At 33.5% G+C, this 24,547-nt stretch overlaps 3 protein-coding genes across 3 annotated transcripts; all 3 read right to left on the bottom strand.

The window, feature by feature from the left end:
- Positions 1-1,442: 1,442 nt before the first annotated feature.
- On the bottom strand, positions 1,443-2,378 carry LOC100928410 (olfactory receptor 4K1). Its single transcript, XM_031949281.1, has one exon. The coding sequence runs from the start codon at positions 2,376-2,378 to the stop codon at positions 1,443-1,445; it is 936 nt and encodes a 311-aa protein (XP_031805141.1).
- An 8,700-nt stretch (positions 2,379-11,078) lies between these two features.
- LOC100928669 (olfactory receptor 4K5-like) lies at positions 11,079-12,062 on the bottom strand. The gene has a single exon (XM_031949495.1). It carries the CDS (start codon positions 12,048-12,050, stop codon positions 11,079-11,081), a length of 972 nt encoding a protein of 323 aa, XP_031805355.1. The 5' UTR covers positions 12,051-12,062.
- A 9,958-nt stretch (positions 12,063-22,020) lies between these two features.
- On the bottom strand, positions 22,021-22,968 carry LOC100921728 (olfactory receptor 4K15-like). The gene has a single exon (XM_012544220.1). It carries the CDS (start codon positions 22,966-22,968, stop codon positions 22,021-22,023), a length of 948 nt encoding a protein of 315 aa, XP_012399674.1.
- Between the last annotated feature and the right edge of the window lie 1,579 nt (positions 22,969-24,547).

The raw sequence follows: 24,547 nt of genomic DNA, 5'->3' as shown, positions 1-24,547 counted from the left end.
TTTGGGGAAATGGGTGAATGTTGCTGAGATAAAAATTTAGAAGAAAAGTAAAGAAAAATTGACTAACCACAATAGCTATGATTATCTTGGGAGACAGTGGCTCTCAGGAACCATTAAAGCAAAGGATGGATGGTCACTTTGAAGGTTAATTAGAGAGATTTTTTTTCAGGTGCCTTCAAAGTCTGTAATTTTGTGATGTTCTGTAAATCCCAGTCCCGGCCACAGAGGTCCACAGCGTCCCTTCACCATACTATTGTTGGACTAATTTTATGGGATGATGGATATGTCTGCTTACCTAGCATGATTACTGCTCTGTTTTAAATTCTCAGATGAACATAATAATTAGAAAGAAGAAGAGGTATATAACCACCAAAGAAATGAGATTTTGTGCCTTTCACTTAGCACCATATTCAAGAACAAGTAGTAAATGAAAATACTTTCAGAGCTGATATTCTGCCCAAATGTATATATGGGAAGATGAATTGTTAATAAAAAAAAAGTAAATAAAATTACTTCTTTTTCCATCAGCATGGGCAGTGTGCAAAACAACAAAGCAACTGTAAAAAATAAATAATTACTTTAGTAACAATTGCAGAAGCAAGATGTGCTTGGCACAATTCAGAAGAAATATACAGATGATCAAGTTTCCAGGATCGTTGACGGAGTTGTCTATTAGTCATCTCAATATCTGGAATTGTGTTATTTCAGCAATTGTCATCCTATATGAAATCCTAAGAAATTTTTTCTAAGAGACTCAAATATTTGTACTGATATTATAATGAATAACACACATGAACAAGGTTGACTCTTTTTGTCATACTGTACAAATAAAAACACTGGGAACAATAACAATTGCATATGTCTCCATCACTCATTCAACAATGCTTTTTTTTTTTTTTGCAAAAAAAATTATGCTTGGTCCTCTGATGGTTTTCCTCTATTCTACCAAGCATATTTGTGGGCAGAAAACTGAGTCAACTATAAAAATCAACTTAACAAATTTAGAGTAGATATAGATTGAAACTTGATTCTCCCTTACTTTTGCTTTTTCAAAGACATGAAAATCTAGGATTAGGATTCAATATTATTTTAATATTCATTTTCTCTCTCCACATTATAAATCCTTCTAGAAGTACTCTTTATTCTCCACTTGAAGCGCAAATACCTTCCACATTTCCAATTGTGCAAAAGGGAGGAACTTGATAATTTATCATAATAAATATATTCTATTTTAAATTAAGTTCATATTAGTTAAGATTGATGATTAATTCATCATATCATCATAATTAATCCTCATTATCAGAAGAAATGAGAAACAAATTTCATCCAATTTTTTTTCACATTTTAGGGGCAATAATAAAGAAAACAACCTAATTCAATAGCTAACTTCTATGATTTTCTAGGGAATGAGTCTCAGGAAGCTTCTCTGTCATGGTGGTCATCTAATATTTCCAGGAATTGAGATACCGACTCTTTAATTTCCTCATGGCAGACTTAACATCTTCATTCCTAAGGGAATAGATAATGGGGTTCAAGAGAGGAGTACAAACAGTATAAAAGACAGAAAGAAATTTATCTACAGAGAGTCTGCTAAATGGCCAGATATAGAAGTAGATACATGGCCCAAAGAAAAGAATTACAACTGTGATATGAGCTGTTAAGGTGGAAAGGGCCTTGGAGGAACCACTTGAGGAACGGCTCCGGACAGTGACTAATATAATTGTATAAGAAATAATTAAGGCCAGAAAACAGCTCAGAGAGATCAGGCCACTGTTGGTTAGTGTCATAATCTCCATTTCATAAGTATCCATGCAGGCTAATTCAATTACCAAGGGAAGGTCACAAAAAAAACTGTCTACCTCATTAGGCCCACAAAATGGTAGGTCTACTGTAAAGGCCAAATGGCTCACAGAATGAAGAATTCCCACAGTCCAAGACAAAGCCACAAAAATTATGCAGAGTCTCCGATTCATAATAGTACTATAGTGCAGAGGTTTACAGATGGCTATAAATCTATCATAGGCCATGGCTACCAACAAAATCATCTCACTTCCAACAAAACTATGAAGAAGGAAGATCTGGGCCATGCAGCCCTCAAAGGAGATAGTCTTGTGCTCAACAAGAAAGTCAGCAATCATCTTGGGTGTGGCAAAATTGGACTGACAGATGTCAATGAAAGAGAGGTTGCTAAGCAGGAAGTACATGGGAGAGTTCAAATGGGAATCAGAGGCAATGGTGAGGATGATGATAATGTTGCCCAATACAGATGCCACATAGACTATGGTGAAGATCACAAAGAAAAAAAACTGAAGTTCCTGAGAATTAGAGAGGCCCAGCAGTACAAATTCAGACACCATGGACTGATTTCCTCCAGCCATTTATTCAGTCTATAAGTTGTGACCACCTAAAGGGAAGAAAATCAGAAAAGAAAGAATTAATTGATTGTATAATGATTTCCATTACAATCTGATTCTTTTATACAGATAAATAGTTTCTTTGTAATTTTATACCTTTATAATAAAACTATTTGCAATATTAATAAATAAGTATTTTGAGCTTTCTCTTACATATAGAGGACAATATTATATTCTATAATATTCTCATAGACACTCTACATGCTCCAGTATACACAATATAATAATAGATGATTATTTCCCCTATTTTTCCTCTTCCCAATGCTACATGTACTCTAGTAGACATATTCAAGTGGAATTGAGATATATACATTAAAAAGATAAATTATATGGAATATATATGTATATCATATATACATATGACAAATGAATGGTAAATAAATTAAAAATCCAAAATAATTCATTTTAGGGTACAATGGTAAAGATGCTTCACAGAAGAAATAAAACTTGACCTGGGTATAGGAATAATGAAGAGGTTTGAATAGGCAGTTAAGAAGGGTTAAGCATTTCAGAAATAGGAAATTATATGAATGAAGGTAAAAACAAGGAACTGTGGAAAAGTATATTTAGTAGACCAGTCCGACTAGAATAGAAAGGGTCAACCCAGGAAGTAGTAAGAGTAAGATTCAGAGGACTGGAATAATATTGTGAAAGGTTTTGAAAGCCAATCTGAATAAATGAAGTTTTATTTTACTTGGAACATGGAGTATTGTGAGGAGAGCAATTTTTAGGACAATTAGTTAACACAATAGCTTTTTTATATATTCTTTTACCACTTATAATGATCATTTCAATATAACTTTAAAAAATCCTGCTAAGGGGTTGATAGCAAGTATTTTCATGAATGAATGAATAAATAATTAAATAAGCATTTATTAAGCATCAATTATATTCCAGGAGTGGTACTAAGGCACTAGGCAATGCAGATGGAATAGTATCTGCCCTGAAAGACCTTAAGAAAACAAAGAATAACTGATTAAGCCTAAACCACTCACAAAGTAAATGTCTAAGCCATAACACAAGCCGAAATCTTCAAATTCTAAATCTAGGGCTTGTTTATTTGTTTTTTCCTTTATATCATATTACCATAGACAAGGTGGAATGAAAGAGAAAGAGACTATATGTTGGGGAGATAGTGTAAATTTTCTAAGATGAGTTCCTTTTTAATTTTATTTATGAGGATTAAGCAAAATTCACCAGTATCCTCCTTGACAAGTTGACTTTAGCATACACTTATAGCCACTCCCTTTTTCCCACATTCTCTTTTGATTTCAGAAACACTAAATTTTCCTACCTTCTTCCAATGTCTGTAAAAGCACTCTTGTTCTCTGTCTCATTTGCTGATTTGCTCTTCCTGATTCTTTAACACCAGTATTTGCCAAAGTTCTTTTTTGATCTTTGTTCTCGTCTCTTTTTTTTCAGTTTAATTAATATTCTTAGCTTTAATTACTGTCTTTAAATCAGAATCCCACATCTATATGTTAGACCCTGAACTTTCCTTTAAGAAACTGTCATCTCACACTGCCCACACGAAAGCTTTACTTGCAAGTCCCATCAGCACCTCAAATAACATGTTCTAAAATGAACTTACTATTTTCCTCCCCCTAAGATTGTTCTTCTTTCTGATTTCACTATTTCTGTTCAGATCACTTGTTTTGCTTTATTCCTTTCCTTTCATTTTTCATATCCAATAAATAATCCATTTCTATCAATTCTACCTCCATACTATTTCTTGTATCTTATCATCTTCTGTATTTCTACTTCTTTCATTAAGCAAAGTTCTTCATTAACAACCAGCTCCATCATTGTTATAGCTTCCAGAGAGGAATTTTTCTTCCACTTTATCACCCTCCAACCCATTTTTCATATCATTGCCAGAATAATTTCTTATAGATCTCATTATCTCTCTGCTTGATATTTTCAATAGCTCCCTATTATTTCTTAAATAAAGTTCAAGGTCTTTTGTCCATCAATTAAGGCCTTTTCACAATCTGACATTACTATTCAGCTTTGTCAATATAATTTCCCATTGCACACTATATCCTCCAGTTCAAAAGACTACCTGTGGAATCCCAAACAAATCCATGCTTTTCCACCTTTATGCATTTTCTCATATTGTTCTTTGTGACTGAAATATCCTCCCTACCTTTCATCATCTGTTGAATTTCTACCCAGCCTTTAAACCTAAATTCAAATGCCTGTTTTCCCAAATCACTCTTTCTATAAAAGCTTTCTACTTGGACCTCCCCTGGAATTTTTTTTTATATCTCTCTAATGAACCTATCATGCATTCTTATGCATTAACATCAAATGTATCAGAATCTTATTATCCTCTCTGAATTATATATTCCACAAGGAGAGAGACTGTATTTTATCCAACTTATGTATCTTGCTCAATTCTGCTGACTTAATAGTGTTTGATATTTTTTATTTAAATATTTTTTTATTTTTCTAAATACATACAAAGATAGTTGTCAACAATGACCTTTGCAAAAACTTGTATTGAATATGTTTCTCCTTCCTTCTCACCCTCCCATCCCCTAGATAGCATGAAATCTGAAAGAGGTTAGACATGTGCAATTATTCTGAACATCAATATGTATTTTGTTAAATATTTTTTATTTATATGACCTTATAAAAATCAATCTGTTCTTTCCCAAATACAACACACATTTTAGAGATCAGAAAACTAAAGTCATCATTTAACTTCATATTGGAAGAATCCAGATGTATAAAATCCTATCTAGTAACTTCCTTATCCATGAAGATATCTTGACAAGGAAGCTCCTGAACTCTAAAGAAAATCAATAAATCCTACATGATTCTTAAAAGGTATTGCTCCTATCACAAAACTACATGTCTGTTGTAAGAAACATATTGTGACAGAGATGAAAGTGATTAATTCCTAAGATTAAATGGTTTGTTCAAGGCCCCATAGTCATTTAGTGACCAAGCTGGGATTTAAACCCAGGCATTCTAATTCCCTGAGCAGGGCTCTTTCAGCTACCCATACTCCCTCACTCATCAATTTCCATCTGTTTTCTCACTTTATTTTTCTCTTTCTCACCTCTTTTCTCCATAAAAATGCCTAGAGCATGTAGCTATGTTGAAATATTAATATAAACTAAAATACCATTAAATACAGCAGTTTTTCAGGAATATACATATTAAATTTGAAAATGCTGAGTTGAAATAATAACACCAATATTCAGAGATTCCTGTCTAACACCAGTATGGTGGTTGACAAATTTTATCACTGTGAAGGGAAAATGCTGATTAAAAAAAAAGTTGCCCTGGGTCCAATCATTTAAATGAGTTTCCATTTCTGATCTGCAAGATGAGGGGAATGGAAGAGATGACCTAAAGTCACTTTTAGTTCTAAATCAATGATGCCATGAACTCTGTTAAATATAATGAGAGTTTAATGAGATAATGGTGGTACTTTTCCAAAAGATGGAGTTCAAATCTTGGGGAGTCAGATCAAATTCTATTTACTGAATTCTGAAGTTAATCTACGAGAGTATTCCATCTCTAAAGGCAAAGTACCAGCAATGATAAGAAGGAAGAAATCCCTAGAGTAAAATATTTTTGTTTTAATCTTTGAAAGAAATATGAAAGATTTAACTTTGGAAATCATGAAACAAGTGGAATTTCTTATATCATGTTTGTACCAATATCAGAACAACAATGAGAAGGAAAGGGGGGTGGATTTGAAACAAGAATAAAAGGAAAGAGAGATGGAAGAAAATGATAAGGACAATAAAAGGGAGTTGTTACAGGAAAGTGGAAATTATTGTTAGCATTAGTACATGTTCATCTATACACCTCAGCTTTAATAGCTCTAGTATCTCCCATACCAGAAATTTTGAATGTCTTCTAGCTTCCATTTTCCTTTTGCAGCAAATTTCTGTTTAATTTGCACTAACATGCTGGAGAGTTTCACAAATGACTGTCAACTGCTAATGATGGGCAATCAGCCCAGTAGATGTACTGATGTGGTTCTAACAGAGCATTGTGGATGAGCAAAGTGTCTGATTTTGAGTCAGAAAAAACTGAGTTCAGATTCTGCCATTGACACATATTTACAGTGTGACAATAACTAAGTCTTTGAGCCCTACTTGCTTCAACTATAAAATGAGGTAAGAATTATGGGCTATTTAACTCACAAGATTTCTGATGTACAAAGGAAATAATGTATATCAAATAATTCACAAAATTATTTTTAATTACCACAGTAGTTATATGGTAATAATTACATATAAGAGGCTTTGCCACTGATTTTATTTTTCAATTATCATGAAATTATTTAATCTTTCTATTAATTTCCTTATCTGAAATATGAAAAATTTAGTGATGGTTATTTCCATTGCTGTCCATTTTTCTAAGAAAAAAAATATTGTTGTATGATAGTACTATATAAATATAGAAACTCTCATGTAGGTCACCTTGATTTTCTTTAAAATCAAGCAGTTTCCTAGTCATCATAGCTTATATTTTTAGAACACTTTAAGGATAAGGAAATTTCTCAATAGTACCTAAAATACTCAGAGTCTTTCAATCTGAAGTGAATTGTTGCTTTACTGTGATATTGAGACTAAATCTAACCTAAAAGAAGTGAAGATGGCAGTGTGTTCCAGAAGAATGTATATTGGAGATGGAATCAAAGGATTTGACTTTGGCTTCTTTTGACGTAGGTGACCTAGAGCAAGTAACAATCTCATTGTTCCTCCTTGTACAATGGGCTTTAAGGTAATTTTCAGCTTTACTTTCTAATTCCTATTGGATTCTCTCATTGAGTTTTATTCATAAAGAGCTGGGGATATTTATTATATAAGAATTTTTTTCCTTGAATTACAATTATCCTGTGATGTTTGGATGGTTAAAAAAAAAAAGAAATTTCACCTTCTCCAGTAAAAGTAGCTTTACATTTCCATAGTACTTACTAATTTACAAAGAATTTTACATGCATAATGTGGTCCTTTTCATTCTCACAATAATCTGGGAAGGAAGCACAAGCATTAATCTAATGTTTATTCTCCAGCATTTGGCACAGTATCTAGCACATAGTAGGTACCTAATAAAAATTTATTATATTTATGATAATTTTTTTTAATAAATAAGATTCACAGAGAAGAAGCAACTTGTCTAAATACCAGAACAAAGATTCAATGCAAAATACTCAAGCCTTTTGTTCTGCTCATCACATCATTCTTCCTCATCTAAGCCAGTCTTTGCATTTGCAGTGTCCCCTCTAAAATTCCAGATGTCTAGTCATAAATGAAGTTCTGAAATAAAAATCCAGGGAATGGAATGGGAGGAAAGAAGCAAAATGGCTTTAATTCTCTTTCCCTTTGGTCTCAGTATACCAGAATGTTTTGCTTTTTTTCTTACCAAGGATATTATGATTTATTCAAAGAGGGAGAATAGGGCCACAGGAAAAGGAAAGTGTCATTAATGGTCTCAAGGAGACAAAGAACCCCCACCAGCACTCAACGGACCTCAAATCTCAAGCCTCATGACTACCAAATTGCCCCTTTAGAGAAAGGAGTTCAGGGTTTGAAGACTATTGGTACATTCTTAAATCAGGCACATAAACAGACATAGAATTCCAACATATGTACTTACTTTCTCAAAAATCTTGCCTTTCAGTCCTTTGTTTTTTCTTTCTTTCTGACTGATGTCTCTTAATTTGATTCTAAATATTTCTGTTTAATATAAGCATCTTCACACTGAAAATTATGCAATGTTTTATGGTTTAATGCATTTTTAAATTGATTTTCTATAATTTACTCTGCTAAACTATAAGCCCCTTGGGAGTAACAACTTCAGTTATTGAAGTAGCTACATGCTACACTCTATCAAGTAACAACACAATTTTTATACTATGAAGATATATAGCCTCCTTCTTTGGAGAATCACCCTGCAGTGGGAATTATTAAATTATGCAAAGTAACTTTCTAGGAGACAAAAAAGGTAAGGGTTATTTTTGTCAGTGTTAACACTATACTAGAAATAAAGAAAAAAATGTTAAAGTCAGAATAATTATTATTATTCTGCTAACTCTTGAATTACTTTTTTTCCAGATAAATAATTACAGAATCTCATACACACACACGCACACACACACACTATTGTCTTTTGGGGGGGTCAAAATCTCTAAACCAAAAAATGAAAAATGAATATTTCCATTTAAAAATATGTCCACTGATCAATTGAAAAATATAAGGATAAAAATAATAATACTTTATAATTTGTCAAATGCTTTCCTTAAAACAAATGTGTGAATTAGGTAGAATTATCCTCATTTAATAGATAAGGAAATAAGGCTCAGAAACGTCAACTGATTTTTCCATGATTTCTAATTCTAACCCAGTTCCCTTGATTCCTAGCCCAACATTCTTTCTACTATATCACAACATTTCTATAGAAAAAGATGGAAGTCCTGCAACAATATAGTGTTATTTTCTAGGCAGATGTTAATAGTTTTCTTTTTAAAGGTAACTTTATCCTTCTAGATCCAATTTTTAGCAAGGACAAAGAGGACAACACAAATATGAGAAGAATAAAATATCAACCTATTTCTACTATTCTGTTTATTAATCACACCTCTGGCGTACAATTTTCCAACCAACTATGCATATAATAACATATATATTAACCAGATTACATTTCTATATTTTCATCTTCATTTTTGATTAATCACTTGAAGAGAAGTAATGAAAGGACACAGGTGGGGATTACAAACAATGGACAGGCATGGATGTGTTGCAATCTGCATCTTTGGAGGGGAGATACACACTAATCACAATATGGTTTCTTCACCATTCCCCATTCTAATTACATTCTTTTTAATGTATTCCAGTTTATAAATTGTTGTTGTTCACTTGTTCAGTTATATCAAATTATTTGTGACATGATGGACCATATACATAATCCATGAGTTATACTTGGCAAAAATTTTGGAGTAATTTACCATTTTCTTCTCTAGTAGATTAAGGCAAAAAAGGATAAGTGACTTGTCCAGGATCATACATACATTTGAACTCAGGTCTTCCTGAATCCAAATCCAGTACTCTAGTCACTATATAACAAAAAAAGAAAATATGATAGAAATGCATTATATATGCAAAACACCACTTTTTATAAAGCTTTTTTCTCATGTAGATTCATATAGTATTTTGCTTAATCATCATGAGTTTTGAAAGGTAACATGAAAATTTTTTGTTTCTGTTACAAATGAGAAAACTGAGGCTCAAGGGAAATCCAGTTACTTAATTGTTAACATAGGTTATCAGAGGTTGAATTCAAACCCAGATCTCTCTAAATCCAAGTTTAGTAATTGTTTTTAATTTCCTAACAGTAAGTCCATGTGAGATACATGTAATCAATCAATGTATAGCCAGGCCAACAGACCATCATTTTCTTTGTATACTCCCTAGTACAGGGAAAAAAATAAATTCACTAATTAACAGCTAACATTGGAGCAGCTAGGTGGCACAGTTGGATAGGTCACTGGGTTTGAAGTCAGAAGGACCTAAATTCCAATCCAGACTCAGACACTTGACACGTACTAGCTGTGTGATCCTGGGCAAGTCACTTAATCCCAATTATCTTGCCAAAAATAATAATAATAACAGCTAACATTTGTACAATATTTTTTGGTTAGTAAAGAGCATAAAATATATTCATTCATTTCATCCTCACAAAACCTTGTCAGGTAGGTTTGATTATTACACCACCAATAAAAAACTGAACCTGAGAAACATTAAATAAACAAAGCCAGAGTCTCTTAAGCTAGTAAGTGTTAGAGGTAGAATTTAAATTTAACCTTCTTCTCTGGCCATTGTAGCACTTAGCTTATTTCCTGCTTTTTGAATGTGCTTTGACCCTGAAGTCCGCTTGTGCATAAAAAAAAAAAAAAAAGAAAAATTGATATTGTAAAGAGGAAGAAAACTAAATTTAGAGTCATGAGAAAACTTGAATTTCAGATGTACCATTTGCTTACCATATAATCCAAAACTTTCCTCAATTTTGTCCCTCATTGCCCTTTCAAGTCTAATTTCTTATCATCTTTCTCCATTAATTCTCTATAACTATCATCATAGCCTTTTGCTGTTTCTAGTGAATAGAGACTGCTTTATTTTTTTAATTTACATCTTTAGAACAGGGATTTTTAATCTTTAGTCTAATTAAAAATCTAAGATTTTTAATCTTAGAACAGGGATTTAATCTTATCATAGATCTGTTCAACTATTCAGTGAAGTCTGCGGAGCACTTCTGAGAATAATATTTTTAATTGCATAAAATAAAATATGAAAGATCATAATAATATAGGATTATAGCCAGTTATATTGAATTATAGTTATCAAAGTATATTTTTACATTAGTGAATGCCATGTTAAGAAATCTTTCCCAGAGTTTAACTTAATGCTTGTTTATTCTTTTGTTGTGGAAGTCACTTTTCCTTTGTTGACTTTCATTTCCTTATCTGTAAACTTAGGGCATTAAAATACATGTTTATGGTTCCTTTAAATCTCAACATTCCATGAGTTATGATACTGTCTCCCCCCCAACATATATCTATCTTTTAAGGGTGAAAAGTAGTAATAATAATTGAAAAATATAGTAAGGGTTGAACAGAACTAATTTTAAAGGATGTATGTTTTAATACAGAGAAGGTCTCATCATGATGGATATCTCAGAAATCTTCTTGGACTTCAGTTTTTGAGTCACAAGTTTTTTCATGGCAGCCTTCATGTCTTTGTTCCTTAATGTGTAAATAAAGGGGTTCAAGATAGGGGTGAAAATGGTGTAAAATATGGCAAGGACTTTATCTACTGGGTAGGTGGTGAAAGGCCACACATAAATAAAGATACAGGGCCCAAAGAATAAGACCACAACCATTATGTGAGCACTCAATGTGGAAAAAGCCTTAGTCATTGCAGCAGAAGACTTATACCGAACAGTGACCAGAATGACTACATATGAAATGGACAAAAGGAAGAATGTGCTTAAGGAAAGAATCCCACTATTGGCCACAATTAATATCTCTATGGTATAGGAGTCAAGGCAGGCAAGCTTGGTCACTCTGGGAAGGTCACAGAAAAAGCTGTCTACCACATTAGGTCCACAAAAAGGCAAATTCACAGTAAATGACAATTGGCTTATGGTGTGCACAAACCCAACAGCCCAGGAGGCTAATACTAAGATAATACACACCTGCTGGTTCATGATGGTCACATAATGTAGAGGTTTACAGATGGCCACATATCTATCATAGGCCATGGAGACCAGCAGCACCATCTCACCACCAGTGAAGAGATGAATAAAGAAAATCTGGGCTATACAGCCATTGAAGGAAATAGTCTTGTGTTCATTCAGAAAGTCTGCAATCATCTTTGGGGTAGCAAAAGAGGACTGACAGATATCAATAAAGGACAGATTTCCCAGCAGGAAGTACATGGGAGAGTGTAGGCGAGCATCAGAGGTCACTGTAACCATGATAAGAAGATTGCCCAGGATAATCATCCCATACAACAAGGAGAAGAAAACAAAAAAGAAAAGCTGAAGTTCTCGAGAACTGGAGAGCCCCAGAAGCACAAATTCAGACACAACAGAAGAATTAGCTCCATCCATGGACACAGGTACCAGAGCTGCTTAGAGATAACTTTAAGAGAGGAGGAATAAGAGGGAATCAAAATGAATGAAAACAATATATTGCTCTCATTCTCTCTTCCCTCCAATATCTTCATGCAGTTTTAAGATTAATACTAATTATGCACAGATATATTTATCACTAATTAGAATAATTTAATTCATTTTATGAAACATTTATTAGATGCCTATTACATATAATACAATATCTCCTGCCTCTGCAGGGTATAGTATTGATTTTAGAACCAGGAAGATTAATGTTCAAGTCCCACTATTAAATCATACTAATTGTTTGAACATGGAGAAATCCGTCTACTTTTTTTTTTAAGGAGTATCTTTAATATTATACCTTTAAATAATGTGGATTAATAAAAGCAATTTTCACAATGGAAATTCCCTTGAACAAAAAAATTATAGATTTGTGTAAACATGCACACACATACATGCATATGTATACATATATCTGTAGATTCATATATATATATGCATATCATGCATTTATACACACACAAACACTAGTGGAAAACAACAAAGAAACCCCTAATTTCAAGGAGTTTACGTTCTTCTTGAGTGAAGTTTGCATTTTCTACACAAAAACCTTCACTAGCTTTCTAATTTTTTTTCTAAAGTTTGGAATCCTCCATAATCTTTACCACTCTATATTTTTTTTGTAGTCACAAGAAGTTCCTTTATTGTTATAAAAAACATTATTTTTTAAAATAGATTCCCTTTATTATTATTATTATTATAGTTTTTTATTTAAAAAATATATGCATAGGTAATTTTTCAGCATTGATAGTTGCAAATCCTTTTATTCCAATTTTTTCCCTCCTTCCCCCCACCCCTTCCCCCAGATGGCAGGTTGACCAATACATGTTAAATACGTTAAAGTATAAGTTAAATATAATATATGTATACATGTCCAAACAGTTATTTTGCTGTATAAAAAGTCAGACTTTGAAATAGTATACAATTAGCCTGTGAAGGAAATCAAAAATGCAGGCAGACAAAAATAGAGGGATTGGGAATTCTATGAAGAACCACCCTATATTTTAACTTTTATTTTATATCATCTTCTCACATATACTTACAGTACAATTACTTTAGAGTAGGCACTATTTGGAAATGTCCTCTGGTGATTTCCATATCCATACTCCATATGCATGATAGTACATTTTGTACTTCTCTAATGTAATTCTAGGGATAAAAACCACATTTAGTAATTCTGTGTTAGTCATCCAAACCAGACATTTACAACAATCACCCAAATAATGAAGTCTTCCAAGGTTTTCAAAAAGTGGGCCACAGAATAGAAAGGGATGGCATGACACCTTTTTTTCCATTTAAATGACTAAAGTGTGCAGATCTGATGCCTATCATGTGCTGACAGTCAGATCTATACAACATCAGCAGGAAGATGTATGGATAGGTCTATTCTATTTGGCCTTCTTGTCAGTTATGTTTATGGAGAAGCAGGAAGGAGGGAAATAGATATGAAGAGGGAAAAGGAGAGGGAGAAAAAGAGATGGAGAGAAGGAGATGAAAGAGTGAGGAGGGAAGGAAGGAAGAAGGAAGTGAAGAAGGGAAGGAGGGAAGAAGGAAAGAAAGAGAGAGAAGAGAGAGAGAGAGAGAGAGAGAGAGAGAGAGAGAAGGAAAGAAGAGAAGAGGAGAGGGGAGAGAAGAGGAGATGAAGGAAAAAGAGAGGAGAAGAGGGGAAAGGGGGGAAAGAAGGGGAGGGGAGAGGAGGAGACAGAGAGAGGAGAGAAAGAGGAGAAAAAGAGAGGGGGGAGACAGGAGACAGAGGAAGAGGGTGGGAGGGAGAAAGAGAGACAGAGAGAGAGGGAGACAAAGAGAGACAGAGAGTGGGAGACTGGAGGGAAAAGAGATACACACAAAGAGAGATGGGGAGACAGAGAGTGGGAGAAAGAGGGGAAAAGGGAGGAGAAGGAAAGGGAGGAGAGAAATGAAAACAAGTCTAAAAAAGGTAGCTCAAGAGTGAGGATGTGCATCCAAATTCTCATTCTAATGCTTTCTCCTGCAGTTGATTTTGGGAAAGTTACTTAATCTTTTGGGGTCTCAATGTCTTATTTACAAGATTTAGGGGATGGGATGTAGGAGTCTTTAATCTTTTTTATATCATGGATCTTTGGTAGTCTGATTTTATCAGACTTTTTTTTTTCAGTTGCATCCAACTGTTTGTGACAATGTTTTTGATTGCATTAAAAATATATTGGATTATTAAAGAAGTCAATTATAGTGAAATAGCCTTTTAAAAATTTTTAAGTATTTTGAAAAAGCAAGTCTATGAATCTTAAGTAAAAAAGCTTTATTCAATCTGCCAATTCTAAAGAACAAGTCAGTTTTAATCATGAAATATAGTCATTTTCCCATCCCACTTTCATACTTGCTCCCACCAACATGCTATTTGTGGGATCAGTTATCTTTTCATTTATCTCAGTTCCACATAGTATAGACACATGTAAAGGCTCCAAATCCAAAGCATAGCTTCCTCTAGTTGGAAGGATTCAGTCATGTTCCAGTCCTGAAGAAATCTCCACATATCTCCCCAAAAGATAGTGCTAGCTAGTTAGCACTAATATATCAGTGCTAGCCATTAAATATAATCCATTATTTAGCTTCACAGAATTAATGTGAAAATCAAATGTTACTGTGCGTACTTTATAAATAATACAAATAAATGCTATTATTATTAGGTATTAGAATAGTGAAAAGTAACAGAAGTGAGCACCTTTCAACTCAGCATCTCAGTCTTGCAAGCATTTATTTCTCTATTTATGTCCCACAGAATAAAACAAAACACTACAAATACACCAAATTCTTCCATTCCAACATTATACCACCCTTCTGATGTCAGTATAAGAGAATGAGGCAGATTAATCATACACAAAGAATAGGGGAGACAGGATCATAAAATCATTGAATAAAGAACTTGAAAAGCCCTTGGCAGCCAATTTGTTTCAACATCATATTACTGATGAGGAAAATGAATCACAGAGAGATGAAATTACTTAAACAAAGTCACATGTCATCAATAACAGAATCAGAATTTGAACTCAGGCTACCTGACTCCAGTTCCAGTGAACTTTTGAAAATAAAAAAAGAAAATCCCTCTGTCAATTGAAGCAACCCTCACCCACATTAACTCCCCACACACACACACACCTTAGAGGAAAGCTAGGTGGTACAGTGAGAGCACAATGAGAGAGGGCATCTTCCTGAATTCACCTACTACCTGTATGACTGTGTGCAAGTCACTTTATCCTGTTTGGCTCAGTTTCCTCATTTGTAAAATGAGCTGGAGAAAGAAATGGCAACTCACTTTAGTGCCTAGCAAGAAAACCCCCGATGAGGTCATGAACAGTCAGACATGCTGGAAGCAACTCAATAACAATAAAAGCAACCCCCTTGTATAAAAGAAGGCAGTAGAGGATCTCCTTTATTAAACTTTAGATGGTGTATGTTTATACTCTGAGATGAAATAAGAGAATAATTCTGTTCAACAATATTATGACTATTAATGTCAATCTTTCCACATTAGAACATCATTCTCCTTTGGGACGTAAACAAACATTATTTAAGTGCCTATTATGTGCCAAGCACTGTGCTCTTACAAGTATTATCTCATTTGATTTTCAGAACCTGGGAGATGACTGCTATTGTTATCTGCATTCTACAATTAAATAAATTGAAGCAGAGAGAGGTTAGATGATTCTCCTAAGACCATACAGATAATAAGTGCCTCAGTCTAGATTTGATCTCAGTCCCAGTGCTCTCTCCTTTTGACATCTAGCTGCCCACAAGAATAGGGATTAACTTTGTTCTTCCTTTTATTTTAGTGCTTGATATATAGTAAATGCTTAATAAGCCCTTGTTCATTACATCATCATAATAATATTATTAATGTTTATGTATGTGTGTGTACCTCATAAATTTCTGAATTCTATAGCTAAGAAACTAGGATAAATATTTCCTTTTAGACCTTCAAATCTCATTATTTTGCTTGATTTCCGTTTATTTGCTCAGGTATTCTGGAGCTATATGAATGTTTTTCTTCTTTTCTTCCTTCTTTCCTTTTCCTTTCTTACTTTTCCTTCCTTTTTTTTTTCTTCCTCGTTTCCTTCCTTCATTCCTTCTTTCTTTCCTTAATTAAAAAATTCAGTGAGGCAACTAATCTTTCTTTTTCCATTAGACAAAAGGTAACAATGTCATCTTTTTGAAACTGTTCTCCATTATTCAAATAAAGCTTTTTGGACTACACACTGAGAAAGTTAACTAGAGTAGAGCCCAGTTTTGGAAGAACTTTATGGCAGTTGAGTACAAACAGCAGACAACTATATCATGAGCCAACTAATTTGTTTGCATTGACTGTCCATGTGATTCTTTTTTGCCAAATTAAGCCTCCTGGTGTCCAGTGATTATACTGACATTCCAAATAAGCACTCAGCTATTTCTTTCACTACTGGGTAATGCAATGAATAGAGCACTTCTGCTCTATTTGACCTCAGCTCAAATACAACATTAGACACTCACTAGTTTTGTAATCACAGTCAAGTCATGTAATTTCTGTTTAATCAGTTTCTTCAGCTATAAAGTGAGAATAATCATAGCACCTACTTCCCAAAATTGTTAGTAGGATAAAAAGAGATCATGTTCATAAAGTTCGGTGCAAACCAAAAAGAAGGATATAATGTTTATCTAAGTTATTATTTGCACGTTTAGACACAACCCTAAGTGGGCTCTAGATTATGATTTTTCCCTTCTCTTATGCTGAGATTCTTGCCCACCTCAGACATTTCAGTCTATGTTTGTACAATGATAATATCTGGCACTAAGTTTACAACCAAATGCTGGTTTTGTCCAAGTGATAAAGTACAATAATTTTTTTAAAGCTATTGAACTGAATTTTTAACTTATTTGAATGAATCTTATGTGTGGGTGCCAGATCTCTCTATCTACCTTGTAAAGACACATATACCTACATAAACACACACACACACACACACACACACACACACACACACGTGCATGCTTTATCCTAAATTCAATAATTGTTCATTTTTCCAAATATAATTCTAAAGCCACATTATAGATTTGACTATTCAATGGAGAAAGATCTAAATGAAATTAAATTTGCTACAATTTAAAGGAGAAAAAAAAAAAGCTTTTAGAGCTAGAAGAAAGTCAATTCATCCTTTGCATTTTTTTTTGCAGATGAGGAAACTAAAGTTTAAAGTTATGAAATGGCTTCCCAAAGTTATTGTCACATATTTCCAAAAATATATAACTGAACAGAAAATTTAGTGACGAATATCAAGAATTTAGAGAAACATGGGAGGATTTTTATGAATTCAATCAGTTATAAATTAACTTCTAGACTGGACAATAAAGAGAATCAGAAGAGCAATATACAAAAATGCTACCATTTTATAAATGAAATTAACACCAAAAATGGGAGGAGAGGCAATGACATTATCTATAGTGATTAATTGTACTTCCAGAAGTGAGATTACAAAATATTCCTCCCTCTTCTCAGTCAAAGGATGGGAAGGATCATTAGAGTAGGATGTTACATACACTGCCTGGCAAGGGCATCTTGTTAACTTTTTTCTCTTCTATGAGGGAAAATATAGGTGAAGGTAAAATATATAAGATATTAGAAAGTAGTATAAAAAAACTTCTCCATTTTTGATTACTAATTTAATTAACTTTCAACAATGAAAATAGGAAAGGAAATTAGAAATCATTTGACCTTTCTGAATCACAGATCCCCTTGCATAAAGGCTATTTCTACAGGGTATCAAAGAAATTCATTAGTTCAGAAGAAAATATTCAAATTATTAAGAATTCAACAAATTCATCAATTTAGAGGAAAAAATAAATCAAGCAAATGGTTTCATTTATATACATATATACATATGTATATACATATATACATACCCTTATACATACACACATATGCATGAAACACATTGATTAATATTTTCCTTTTTAGCCTGATTTTTGTATATTATGCAGATGTAACTAGAGAATATCAAAAAGAATAAATAAGTTAGTGATTAAACATAAAGAAACAAACAAATCTCATATATATAGCACATGATTTCTTTGGGCAATACTTTAGAATATTTAATAGAGACACATACCTTTTCAAAGTAAAAAATAATCATAGTAGTAATTTCTTCTGATTTTCAATTTAATCTTTAGTTCATAGGATGAATTCTCTTTGGAGAATGTATGGGAAAGCATGAACAAGAATTAAACAGGATAAGAAGGTATATGTGTGTATGAATGTATATGTGTGGGGAGGGGGAGAAGAGTAAAGAGGAGAATTAATTTGCATTAGTAAAAAAAAAAAAAAAAAGCATTCAAGCCAATAAGGTGACGGATTCATTTACTAGCTCAGTAAAGAGAAAAAAAAAAGGGAAGAAAAAGAGACAGAGACAGAGACAGAGACAGAGAGGGACAGAAAGAGAGAGAGAAAGAGGGAAGGAGGGAGGAAGAGAAAGAGAGAGAGAAGAGAAAGAGAAAATGAAAATTTTTCTCATTCTATTTATAACTACAACAGTTCATCATTGACCTCAGTGAAGAATTATAGACTTTTTGCACACTTTCTTTAAAAATCATGTTACATGCTAAAAAAGCAAAAATTCCAGTTTTTATCCAGTCCCCCTCCTGTGTCTCTCAGTACTTACTTACTCCCATGTGAAACCTGATGTCCTCTCAGAAAGCATTTAGTAATAAACAAAATAAGACTTTGGTCAGAATCTATTATTAATGCAATTCGTTGCAGTCTTGTTTTCTCACCTACCAGTTGTATAGCATGTCAGAGAAGTTCTTTCTGAAGTCTGAGATACTAAATTCTTCTCATTTTCTAGCATGGGTTTATTTACTTTAAAATATGATTCTTTATAAACTCCTACTTTTGTAGTGAAATTGGAAGACTGTCAACATTTCATGAGTGACCTGTAAACAGACAACAATAGTCTATCGTTCAATGGGGATTATTAAAACCTTTAACTAGATTTTCCCAAAGGTGTGAATGGGCAACCTCTTAAACAGGAGTTGGTTATTAACAGGGATTGTAAAGACAATAGGAGGGAAAGGGAGATTCATCTCTCCCTTTGTCAGGACATGATGTATGATATGTGGGTTCTATGTAATTTCAGTTACTGTTGTAGGGGGGAAATGTAACAAAGGAAATTCTTTCTTTTTAATTTAAAAAATTTTTTTTATTATAGCTTTTTATTTACAAGATATATGCATGGATAATTTTTCAGCATTGACAATTACAAAACCTTTTGTTCCAATTTTTCCCTTCCCCCCCCCACCTCCCCCAGAAGGCAGGTTGACCAATACATGTTAAATATGTTAAAGTATATGTTAAATACTATATATACATCTCCATACAGTTATTTTGCTGTACAAAAAGAATCAGACTTCGAAATAGTGTACAATTAACCTGTAAAGGAAATAAAAAATGCAGGCAGACAAAATTGGGAATTTTATGTAGTGGTTCACACTCATTTCCCTGAGTTCTTTTGCTGGGTGTAGCTGGTTCAATTCATTACTACTCTATTGGAACTGATTTGGTTCATCTCCTTGTTGAAGAGGGCCACGTCCATCAAAATTGATCATCATATAGTATTGTTGTTGAAGGATATAATGATCTCCTGGTCCTGCTCATTTCACTCAGCATCAGTTCATGTAAGTCTCTCCAGGCCTTTCTGAAATCTTCCTGCTGGTCATTTCTTACAGAACAATAATATTCCATAATATTCATATACCACAATTTATTCAGCCATTCTCCAATTGATGGGCATCCACTCAGTTTCCAGTTTCTGGCCACTACAAAGAGGGCTGCCACAAGCATTCTCGCAAATACAGGTCCCTTTCCCTTTTTTAAGATCTTTTTGGGATATAAGCCAGGTAGTAACCCTGATGGATCAAAGGGTATGCACAGTTTGATAACTTTTTGAGCATAGTTCCAAATTGCTCTCCAGAATGGCTGTATGTATTCACAATTACACCAACAATATATCAGTATCCCAGCCAAAGGAGATTCTTGTAATTGATAACCTTTTTAAGGAGCAGAAGACTAGTGGAATATGGAATGTTTTGCCCCACTTAGCACATGACGAAATACTACTGCATTCTATAACCTTCAGATATTCCAAGTAAATAAGAAGAATCAATGGAACCTCACAATTCAAGAAACTTTTGGGAAGACTCACTCCCAAATTACAACAATCACTAATAAAGACTTGTTCTTCTTTTAACTAGTCTACCTTAAAGACTCATATTCAAGAGGCTTTTTTTTCCTACATTCTTTTAAATTAAAGGCAAATCCTTCACTTCCAGAATGGATACAAATATTTATTCCTTTATATTTCAAATGCATTTTTCCATGTAGAATAGATATATTAAAAAGTATCAATAAATTAATCAACGAGCATTTATTAAGCATGCAATATATGTCAGGTATTATACTGGAAAAACAAAAGTGAAATAATCTTTGCTCTCAAGGAGCTTACATTCTAACAAAAGAGTCAGTGTATACAAATATGTAGAATATATACAAAATATGAATACAGTTTTGATTTGAGAGGGAGGGTAGTAACAACAGTGAAAAGTCAGTCATTCAGATTCTGGTTACTCAGAATTTTGATAATTCATAAAAATAGAGCTAACATTTATCATTTTTCTGTCTATGATGAAAGAATTCATTAAAATGAAGAGTTCCTATGTAACTCCAGTTAATATTTTTGCTATTTTTTCTGGAGTTATGATTTCATTAGGAGAAAACTCCTGATGTGGAATCTCCTATCAGATGAATAAATAATCTGTAACTTATGATCTTAGAGAATCACTTGAAAGGTCAAGTGAGTTGCCTATGGTCATACAAATAAAGTCTTAGAGGCAGAGTTTGAACCAGGATTTTCTGACACTACTTCTGTTTCTTAGTATTTCAACACCATGACTAAGCTGAATTCTCCCAATGGAAGTTCTCCAGCCACCTTGAACTCTTTACACTGTAACATTTCTTTTCCATTGCAATCCCAGTGAAAGTATTCCAGAACCTCTGTTTGAAAGAAGACCTTGTCCTTTATTTTTCCTCTCCTGGCTCTATTTTTGACTCTCTCTAGGCTTTGCCACCTTGCTCCAGGGCAAGTATTTCCCTGTTCCTATCTCTTTGCCTCTATTTCAACTTTTCAGTTACATGTTGCTTCCTTCATTAGCCTATAAACTCTCTAAGGTCAAGAGCTGCCTTTTTGGTGGTTCATATATGTCTCCTCAGAATTTAGCTGAATGCCCTGCATATAACAAGAACTTAATAAATATTTCTTGATTTTCTGGCTTCAAAGCTAGTCCTCTTTGTACTAGGTCATATTACAAGGAACATTTTTAATATCAGACCAAAATATTTTCAAATAATATTAAGTATAAATAGTTAAAATAAAATTCCCTTACCACTCAAACTACTCTCTCTCCCTCTCTCCCTCCTTTCTCTCTCTTTTTTTCTCTTTTTGTATGTATACATATGTGTACATCTATAGCTTATAAATCTATTAATAATCTATTATCTATCATATATAATTTTCCATATCTATTAATCATCTATTATGTATCAGTTATCTCTCTGTGTGTCTCTCTCTGAGTCTGTGTCTAAATCTATCTGTCTGTCACAATGTAGCTGTAATAAATGCTTTTATTCTCAAAATAGATGCTGATAGCTAGTCTTTAGGTATAAATATTAAGGGACATGTGTAGGCAATAATAAAAGATGAGCAGCTGATTTTCCTATTTGGCTTTTCTTTAACTCTGTTCTTCAGGATTTCATTAGAAGATGCTTAGTCTCATGGTGCAGAAGTAATATATGTCAAAGAAGGAATGCCATCCACATTGAGTTCTAATTATAAGAGACCCTCATTGCCTAGGACAATTGTAAAAGCTGTCTGACGTTCATGAACTGGCCTCTCAGTTTCTGCATGGCTGATTTCATTTCTTTGTTTCTCAAGGTATAGATGATGGGGTTTAAGAGAGGGGTGAAAACGGTGTAAAATACAGAGAGGATTTTATCCACTGAAAAATTACTGAATGGCCAGGCATAGATAAAGATGCAGGGTCCAAAGAATAATGTTACAACAGTAATATGAGCTGTCAAGGTGGCACGTGCCTTTGCTATGCCAGCTGATGAGTGTCGTCGAACAGTAACTAAGATGACAGTATAAGAAATTAGTAACAGTATAAAAGAAGTCATGGCCATCAGTCCACTGTCAGAAAGCATCATTATCTCTAGAACATATGTATCTACACAGGCAAGTTTGATTACCAGGGGAAGGTCACAGAAAAAGCTATCTACTTCATTGGGGCCACAGAATGGTAGGTTCACAGTGAAGGTCAACTGGCTCAAAGAGTGCAGGATTCCAATGACCCATGAAGCCACAACTAAGCCTGTACACTTCTGCAAACTCATAATGGTTGCATAGTGTAGGGGTTTGCAAATAGCCACATATCTGTCATATGCCATAGCTACAAGGAGCACCATCTCACCACCAGCAAAAACATGTAGAAAGAATATCTGGGCCATGCAGCCATCAAAAGAGATGCTCTTGTGTTCCAAAAGGAAGTCTGCAATCATCTTAGGTGTTGCAAAAGTGGATAGGCACACATCAATGAAGGAGAGGTTGCTAAGCAGAAAGTACATGGGAGTGTGCAGGGCAGGTTCAGAGATGACTGTGAGCACAATGAGAAAATTACCCAACAAAATAGCCATATAAAACACAGTAAAAAACAGAAAGTAGAAAAGTTGGAACTCTGAGGTCCCAGAAAGTCCCAACAACATAAATTCAGCTACTCCTGAAAAATTTGCTTGATCCATAGTCTCAAATTTCAAGATTGGACTAGAAGTTTTCTGTGGAGAAATTGGAAAAAAAAAAGATATGAGAATATCATATAATTAACAACAGAAATGAAAATGTGAGATAAAATCAAAAGACAAATCCCATTGGCTGATATGACAACTTATATCTCCTTTAATACCTTGTTCAGTACCTCCTACACATACACATAGATACATACACATACACACACTTCATATTCTTTCAGAAGAAGTACATATGCATTCCATTGTTCTTCAAAGGAATATCCTGGCACATTATGGATATGCTAAGAAATAGACTAATACTTCTTTTATTCACATCACTGATTTAGCTGCAATTTATATACTTATGCTCATATTTATATAATCACAAGTTTTAAAAGTCTCTATCTAAATTATCAAAAATGCTAAATCAGGGATAGCTTGAAGTTACTCATTTACTGAGATATAAGAACCATATTTGAAATCTATATATCATTTACCAACCATATAATTATGGGCATGTCAGAGTCATAGAATCACAGAAGCTCAGATCTAGAAAGTGCTACCACAGTCAAGTCCATTCCATCCATAAATGACTTTCCAATAACATCATTGAAAAATGGTCATCTAATTTCTGCTTAAAGAATTTTAGTGGAAGAGAATCCAAAATCTCTCAAGGAAGTCAGCTGATTTTTTTAAATATTTTCCAATATTAAGAACATTTTTTTCAGTGAAACAAAATTTGGCTTTCTGTCACAAAATTCACCTATTGTTATTCCTTCTGGAACCAAGCATAATAAAATCAAATCATTTTTTTTCTTTTGAACACTTTATTACAGTTACAACATTCTAAAGTCTTTTAAAATGAATAAACTCTGTTATATAGATGAAGAAATTCAGTTACTCAGAACAACTTACTAAATTTTAAAATCTATTTTTGTTTTTCGAGTAAATGAGTTCCTCAAGCTATGTATTTAATATTTTTGAATGATTACTTCCATCTCTTTTCAACATTCCAAAAGTACTAGACACAAATGATATACAATTTAGATACCATCTCTACCATTAAGTCTTCCCAGAGTGCTAAAAATGAAAGTGATTACTTCTCCCTCAGATTTCTTTTTATCACTTTGATCCTCTTTTTTACACTTAGCTCATCCTCCATTGGCATTATAAATATCTGCCTGCCTTCATTAACCATTCGCTACCCAAAGCATTATTAGATCATAAAGAACTTTGAAAAGAGGATTGGTGTTGCTTCTGTCTTTGTATACCTAGAACTTAGAGGAATGCATTATACATAGTTTTTAACAAATTATTTATTCATAATAAAGGAAGTTAGATGTATGACAGAGTGATTAAGATGAGAAAGAACTTCTAAGAGCATTTTATTCTATCGTGTAGAAGGAAAAGTCAAGGAAATACTGATGGAGTCCAGCATTAGAAGTCAGAAATCCTGAATTAACCCCAACTTCTCTTGCTGTTTAGCTCTGTGACTCTGGAGAGGTTCCTTAAATACCTTGTGACTCAGTTTGTTTGAATTTGGGCATAATCAAAACCTCCATATACTTCCTTTGAATTCTAGGAGAATCAGCCT

This window comes from Sarcophilus harrisii, chromosome 2 (assembly GCF_902635505.1).
Source record: "Sarcophilus harrisii chromosome 2, mSarHar1.11, whole genome shotgun sequence".
NCBI lineage: Eukaryota > Metazoa > Chordata > Mammalia > Dasyuromorphia > Dasyuridae > Sarcophilus > Sarcophilus harrisii.
This window is presented reverse-complemented; position numbering and strand designations above follow the sequence as displayed.

Bases quoted from the DNA above. Each gene is read 5' to 3' on its own strand.
- LOC100921728 (XM_012544220.1), bottom strand. From the start codon at position 22,968: ATGGATCAAGCAAATTTTTCAGGAGTAGCTGAATTTATGTTGTTGGGA.
- LOC100928669 (XM_031949495.1), bottom strand. From the start codon at position 12,050: ATGGATGGAGCTAATTCTTCTGTTGTGTCTGAATTTGTGCTTCTGGGG.
- LOC100928410 (XM_031949281.1), bottom strand. From the start codon at position 2,378: ATGGCTGGAGGAAATCAGTCCATGGTGTCTGAATTTGTACTGCTGGGC.